The sequence below is a fragment of the Branchiostoma floridae genome, chromosome 2 (genome assembly GCF_000003815.2).
Source record: "Branchiostoma floridae strain S238N-H82 chromosome 2, Bfl_VNyyK, whole genome shotgun sequence".
Classification (NCBI taxonomy): Eukaryota; Metazoa; Chordata; class Leptocardii; order Amphioxiformes; family Branchiostomatidae; genus Branchiostoma; species Branchiostoma floridae.
This window is the reverse complement of record NC_049980.1, coordinates 16723272-16731394: the sequence shown is the minus strand read 5'-3', so window position 1 is coordinate 16731394 and position 8123 is coordinate 16723272. Positions and strand designations below refer to the sequence as shown.

General features: G+C 46.7%; 1 protein-coding gene across 1 annotated transcript; it reads left to right on the top strand.

Moving 5' to 3' along the window:
- Positions 1-26: 26 nt before the first annotated feature.
- On the top strand, positions 27-7232 carry LOC118432237 (kelch-like protein 9). The gene is made up of 6 exons (XM_035843769.1): positions 27-1356; positions 1769-2243; positions 2519-2701; positions 4748-4900; positions 5310-5597; positions 6299-7232. The coding sequence occupies exons 1-6, from the start codon at positions 742-744 to the stop codon at positions 6802-6804; spliced, it is 2220 nt and encodes a 739-aa protein (XP_035699662.1). The 5' UTR covers positions 27-741; the 3' UTR covers positions 6805-7232.
- Positions 7233-8123: the final 891 nt, after the last annotated feature.

Below are 8123 nucleotides of genomic sequence, written 5' to 3'. Positions count from 1 at the left end.
ACTTTGTGCCTATGTCTATGATTGTGTTATAAGGTCTTAGGTTCGTCCTCATATATTTAATGTTCCACACATTCGAAACAGGTCTAGCTCTTATTCACCTTAGACATCGTGTGGCAATCTATACTTGCTTTCGTTTAGAGTCTGGCCTTGTTAGCTTTCATACGCTCCCAACGTCGATACAACGGTCGCTACAATTGTTCTTTGTGATCGGTAGTTACTGGTTACGTATAAACTGTTGTCCATTTCTTTCATTTCACAAATTCTACAGTAAACTGACGTCTAGACTATGTAAAATTAGCCCCAATACCAACCTTGCAACGCTTTACCCCTTTACGTAAGTTGCTCTTGAGTGCCTAGACCATTGGCATTCTAGTCAAGACCCTGTGGTCGAGTTTAGTAATGGAAGCACGCTAGAGGTCGTTCCTAACAAATGGTGAAAAAGTAGTCGGGAGTGGCTTTAGATCCTGCCGCATGTATGCGGAAGTGATTAAATTGGTATTTGATAAATTTATGCTATAGAATTCGCATAAGAGTATAGAATTTACATTGTAAGCTACCGCCGTCTGTTATTTGGCCCTTCTACTACATCGTTGTTCCGTCGCAGATACAAGTAGTGATGATTGTGGCGGACTATGGTGTTCTAGATTAGTGGTTGCTGCGACAACGACAATGCCGTTCTAGAACAGCATCTTGAACATTACTTCTTCAGGACGACAACAATATCAACGTCGAATCTATGCGATGGCGTCCAAACAAGTCAGCTTCACGGCCTCCAGATCCGCCGGATCATACACGAGTCTTCGCCAAAAACTTCGGGCAATGAGGTGTCAATCCGCTGTGTCCTCGGCTCGGAGACCGAAGAAGGGCGAGGAGCCGACAATCGCCTTCGTCCTTGACGACCATCTACAGGAGCTGCAAGCAGGCGCACAGAGCTTTTGGAAAGAGGACTTCTTCCGGGACGCGTGTGTGATTGTAGAAGACAAGAGTTTCTTGGCGCACAGGTTGGTTTTGGCGGCGTATAGTACCTACTTCCGTGATATCTTCATGATGGACCATGAACCGAATGACGACGGCATGTTCGAGATCTCTCTGTCTGGTGTCCAGGCCAAAGTGGCGGACAACGTGATACAGTCCATGTACACGTCCAAGCTCAACCTCAGTAGCACCAACGTGTTCGACGTTTTGGAGCTGGCCGATGGTTTGAAGTACACAGTAGCCGTACAGGCCTGTACCAAGTACTTGAAAGAGAATTTGAACAAGGAGAACTGCCTGAGAACCATGTCCTTGGCTATCAGTTATCACCTGGATGACTTGAAAGAGGATTCAGGAAAGTTTGCTGCAGCCCGATTTGAGGAGGTATGTATACACTTGGTCAGTGACAGAGTCTATAGCTACTCCTCACACTCCTATCTCTGTCACTGACCTCTGTATCTTTGAATGCTAAGTATATGATGAGCTATTTATATAGTATTACTTGATGCCATTGATGGTGAACGAAGACCGCCAAAACAGGACGAATGGAGTCTTCTTGCAGCTGACGACCAAAAATAGCAGCACATAGGAACAGAATGAGTAACCGCACAAAGAAACGCGTCGCAAATATCAGAAGACGATATGCATACACAGAACACACAGCTGTCTTTCTTTTCGATCGATCGAAAAATGATCTTAAGTTAACGTTTGATTTTCTTAGAGAACCTCTTGTTTATCTTTGATTTCTTCACCACCACCATCATCAGAAGCAATAACCCCCATGCCTGATCCACAGGTAAAGCACACGGCAGGGTTCATGGCTCTGGAGTGGTTCACACTGCGTGACTTCATCGCCAGAGACGACCTGCGCGCCACACGAGAACTGCAGGTGTTCCAGGCGGTGGTGGCCTGGCTACAGAAGGACAAGACCAAACGGCAAAAATGGGCGGTCCGTCTGATGGAGAACGTGCGCTTCCCTCTCATGACACCTAACGAGGTGGTGGACAGCGTAGAGTCCGTGGGCTTTCTCATGTCTGTTCCGGAGTTCCAGGACCTGGTGAAGGAGGCAACGCACTACCACCTGACTCCCTTACGGCAGAGCATTCTCCAGTCACCGAGGACAAACCCGCGGTCGTCCGTTCGACTGCCAGCGGTCCTCGGCATCGGCGGTACCGGAAATAACGGCGGGTCCATCATGTGTTTCACTCCGGCGAGTGGAAAGTGGAGGACTTTCACCAAGATGGACACAGTGCCAAGACATCACCACGCTGGTAAGGTTTATCCTCCAAGCAGACGTTTGGGGGAGGGGGGGGTAGTGGCTCATTCACGGCCACGAATATCCCCCGACGCGACCGAAATCTCTGCTTTGAGACCGTGAGTAAGGTGTATTGCGGCATCACCGTTTGGTGTTCTAGCAATCAGACGCATAGATGTGTTTTATTCACAAGCAAACAAGCAAACGCACCAGGAGGCATAACCTTTCTGACATTAGTCTTGATGATGTTAATTTTGCGAGTTTCCCAGCCGTGTTATGTTGTTTCCTCAGTTGCCGTTCTGGGAGGCTTTGTGTACATTGTTGGTGGAGAAGAGATGGGGAGAAGCAAGTCTGTCCTGCGCACGGCATGTCGGTACGACCCCCGTACCGGGGAATGGTTAACCGTAGCCAGCATGAACAGGTGCAGACTGAGCTTCCAGATAGGTGTGCTGGACGACTTCCTTTACGCAGTAGGTGAGGCAGAGTTTTTTTCTGTTGTCAAGTCTGTGCTAGTGACCAGCTCTACATAAGTATCACATGGCCAATATGACAAGCCGACAACTAGTCTACAGTCATGGTTACCACATTGGTGGTACCACATTGGTTCCACTGTTACTGTAGAACTAGTTTCACTTCTGAACTACGTACGGTCATGGCCACACTTCCAAAAGTACAACCAAGGCTACCGCGCGATATATTTTCTCATTTTGGTACTTTGTCATCATGTTCGCCACCATCTCTGGAAGGGAAAAATTTCAAAATCGCTGATCATCCATAAAGTTGACTTGATGTGGCCTTACCGGGACTGCCATTCTCTCCCCTCCCGAGGGACTTAAGCTGCAGTTCAAGTCTCGTCGACAGACGGCCCTGATTCCCTCCTCAAATGTTCTCCTCGCTCTATGCAGCCACATGAGATGTAATAAGTCGACGGACTGGTTGACTGAAAACTGATATTCATCAGAATACACATAAAAGTACAGGGCTCAATTTTATTCTAAAATTTTGTATGGTTTCTGTCCCTGTAGATCGACAGTTCTTTACTGTCGTTTGTCTTTCTCGCGATTGTCTAGAGAACATCAGTTTAACGTGTTCAGATTATCCGTAAGAATTAGGGAACAAGCGAAGACGTGATCCTCGCCTAGCAGTTCATGTAAGCCATTTGGGCCCCCGTATTCTTGCAAGATAGTGCTTTTGTAGCTGGCGGTTTGTATAGTTTGAACACAGGCCTCTGGGTAAATTGGCCTCCGTTACGGAAATGTCGTTCCCGTGCGCTTCTATCCCGGATTATTCCATTGTTCACATTCCATCAGCGTATCTGACATCACACACTTCAGTAACAAGACGACTGCCCGTGTAGGTCATTTAATGACGATATTTTTAATACCAGCTCTGGTTTCCTTGACGGAATAAATCATCCTTGGTCTTCCCAGATGACCTTCCTGAAACAGATGCTAGGGGGCACCTGTTGTTACCGCCTCAGCTGTTCGGACGAAGAATACCACAGAACAGGTGCTGAAATGGCGGTTTCCCCGACTTGTATCAACACACAATAGTCATTCTTGACTGTATCAGCCGGTAACGTTATGTCCGCCCTTCTGCGTAACACACCAATTTCGCAGTCACGTGACGCGGCAACAAGCAGCTGGTGATATTGCACGAAACGATCTGTCACAGCTCCCAACGTTTGTACATCGAGCCGTAAGCGTTGTAATGACAATGCTCCATTTCTAAATGACAGTTATGTAAGTAAAAAAAAGGATAATACTCTTCAAGCAACAATTTAGTGAATTGGCTCCGGATATTGTTCTGAGTGTTTTGTGTCGGCCTTTCTATAAGCGTTCTTTAAAGCTATCTAATGAGGATGTCTTTACAGCGCTTGGTGATAATGACGATAGTTCTCAGGAAAGCGATTTACTAGGAATATATCTCTGCACCTATAGAAAGCTTGAGTGATTGACAGCACCGACAGACGACACAGTAACCCTCCGCCCGTCTGACCTTCCAACTGAATCAACACACCCGGCTCGTGGGGAATCTTCTCCCACTTGCTCACGAAAGGAGAAAACAAGTTTTGGGCGGGACTCTGTCGTAGGTCATGGTTAAAGGTCACGGAGCGAGGCGACCTGGCGCGCCAATGCTCTTTGGGTTGCACCAGTCACCAGTGCCGAGTTAGATTGGGTTCTATCCCGTTTTACCAGCTCGTTTTACCTGGGCTTCCATACTCGGGGTTCCCATGATGCACCGTACACGTGTATGTTACAGGTAGCAGGGTTAATCACGAGGAGAGCTTGCCTAACACACTAACGTTCCTCCATTTGTTTCAGGTGGAAGGGTAACGAGGAGAGCCTGTGTAATGTTTCGGATAAACGGGCTGTTTTTAATCACTTACCCTAACGTGGCCCCGTAGGACACCATGCGGTACTGGGTTATTTCAGGGTCCGGTCGGGCCCCGGGTACAAATGTGCCCAAAGCATAACATGTATCTGTCCCTGTAACGGTCTGTACACCTGTATGTTTCAGGTGGTAGAGTTAGTAACGAGGAGAGCCTGTGTAACGTGGAGCGGTACAACCCTCAGGTAGACCGGTGGGAGGACGTGGCTTCCATCAGTACCCCGCGGAGACTGGTTGCCGTGGCAACTCACAACCATCGCCTGTACGCCATGGGCGGGTCAAGTAATGCACTCATCCTTTCGCTGACGTTTGACAGTCCCTCATACATGCCAATACTTTCACTCGTTTCGTTTTTTGTTGTTGCTGGGCACGGGAATTGTACAGAAAAAAAACATGTTTCACGACCAAGAATTTAACGAGCTAGTGAACGTGTTCTCCTGAGCCATTATAGGAGAGTAGAATTCGGCAAAATTAGAGCCAGTCCATGGGATGTCACTTACTCGCCAATGGAATCCTATGATAGCCAAACTCCACTAGCCTGGCAAACACTAGTAGTCTTTCTATTGCAGTGCAGTTAGTCTGGTAGAGACTATAACATATGAAATATACGCTCTAATCTTTTCTTGCGACATTGAAGTTTATCGTTCATCATTCATACATGCATGCGATGTTTGATATTTTGTGAATTCAGGTCACAACAGAATCTCCAACAAGTTAGAACGGTACAACCACGTCAACAACCACTGGGAACAGAAGCGCCCCCTACTCACCTGCCGCTTCTCAGCATCACTGCACCCTGTGGGCGGCCGGCTGTACCTGGTGGGAGGTATGACTGTGGTTAATGGTCATTCTATGGCGGGGATGAAGGTAGTGGACAGCTACAACCCCAACCTGGACCAGTGGACGAGACTGGCCCCCATGTCTGTACCCCGGGGTGAGGCCGGTTGTGCTACGCTGGACGGGAAGATATACGTTGTCGGTGAGGAATGAAACCCAGTGATGGCAAATTTATTCTCCCTAGCCACACTATCCATCGTAATTAGTCTTTGAAATACTAACAAAGTCGAGTTACATCAGCTATTGGAAGTTAAAGCACTGACATGTAAGACATGCACATTGCCAATAATCCTCTTCGAAGTACGTGACAAGGAGTGTAAAACATCCCGCCCTTATAAGGGTATCTCACTGCACTGCGCCAAATTGTGGAATACATTCGCAAAATGGCACCAATCAAGCACCAATCGACACTATTGTCATTTGTCGCCCCAAATTACGATCTTTTTTCCAAAATAAGAAAAATGCAATTGGCAAAATGGCGAAAAAAATCACAAAGCGGCGAAAGTGGCAAATGTCATTTTATCATTGCAAATCTCTTTTTGAAAAACCTTTTGCGATTTCCAATTTAATGTTACGTTGTATCGAAACTGAGAATATGACGTTCCGCCGCCGGACGCCGTTATTTTGGCTGCATGGCTCATCTAGATTTCGTACTCTCATGCGTCGCACCCAAGTGTAACCTCAGTGGAAATCGGCACTAAGTCGGAAAGTTGCGCGATTTTCTTCCACAATTTGGCTTAGTCCTGTGAGATACCAGCTTCACATAGACAGCAATCAGTTCTAAATGAGGTCTGATACGTAAGAAACAAACTAAGAATCATCATTATTGGCACGTCTGTACAGGTGGTTACGACTGGAGCGCCAACAAGTACCTAGACCAGGTGGAATGTTACGATGTACAAACAGACGAGTGGAGCGCGGTTGCGTCATATCCTAACCGGGGCGCTGGCATAGCCTGCTGCTCCACCATCCTCCTCAGGCTGCCCGAGGGTAGTGATGAGTCCGACGGAACGTCCATAGCCAGCACCGCCGCCACGGTGCCCAGCACCACCGGTACGGCACCCAGCACCGCCGACACAGTAAATCCGGTAGGACGGTCTGTAGAGGATTCTCACATGTCTCCATCCAAGGCGCGCGAGTCCTTGAGAAGCGCAGCCGTTTCAAGAAGTCGTCGAGAGCTCGAGGCCGAGGCGAGAGGGAAACTGAAAAGACTCTCTTCTAAACACAAAATGGAGGAGGAAGCAGGAAACTGTACAGAGGAGGGGGAGGTCAGGAAAAATAGTAGTTTAGCACAGATAGCGGCAAAATCAAACAGCTTATCAGCAATTACAGAAAGGGTAGGGGAATAAAAACATCTCATCATTCATGTAGTACGTAAACTTTCTTAAAGGTATACATTTGTGTCCAGATATTAGAATGTGTTACGGACAAAACGACACAAGATACGAATCTTATTTATCCATGTCTACATACTCAAAGTTATGTCTACGTTGTGCATTGTCATTGTCAAGTAGCGTTGTATATGATCACAAAGGGCGACAAAGAAGGATACAATCAATCTAGTTTCTCCGCTCTTTTTATCATAACACGAATTTAGATTTGTCGATACATGTACATGTACATTTTGCATATAAATCTTACATAAAATGCAGGGTATCATTCCGCGGACGTTACTGTTGCTGACACTTAAAGCGAATGCCATGGACACTTATTTATTCGTATCAATCTCTTTGTTCAATACAATGTCAGCTAGATTTGATCGAGGCTGACGCAATGGGCAGGAATGTACTCAGCGTCAGCACACTTTATGTATACCGATGATTGATCTATGCATTCCAAATTCAAGTTGTCGTTACAACCTGTGATGTTGTACGTATTGCATTACAGAAACTAATAGATAGAGCTTGATTCCAAACCAGGATATTTCCACTCCCCAAAACCACATCCATTTCTTTCACAGAAGACATCATCATCACTAGCACTACCTTCACAGCATTTCAGGGTCCACATTGAGTCGTCCTTGACGTCCAATGTTTTATGTTCGGTGCTGTCCGCCGAGCATCCCAACTGCAGCCCATAATGACCTGTTGACACTGCCTCCCATTGCCCTCTCCATAAGGACATCACGGGCTATTTCGGTACAGGTCCGGCTCATTAAAACCTGCCGTTATCCAATAACTGTAACTGGAGCTAGGCTCTCTAACCGTTCCGAGCGGTTAGTTACCTTTCGTTTCAACAACTTGGAAACATTTCCAACGCAACATGCATTCATGAGATCCCCTACCTTACTGTTGTCGACTGGACAAATGTGCAATTTCAGAAACACATTGGCAGCACTGCCAGGAAGGAAACAACTGAGCGACGGCAAGCTAAGGTTCTCCTTTGTCAGCATTACCCTCCAGAACGGTCTCCACAGCAACTTGGATTGTAGTCAGTACAGATGTCAGTGACATTTACTTGCTATTGTATGTCGTTGGAACCTGTCCAGTCCCTAATTTGGAGAGGAATGGATGTTTGTGCTGATCGGCTTTGAACCTTTACATGTAGCTTTCCAGTGGCTTTGAAGTTCAGGTTGTTGTGAAAGAGCTGATCCAGCGACTGCTTAGTGCACATTTCAAAGCCACTATAACTTATTACAGCAGCCGCAAGAAGTCAGCAAAGGACATTC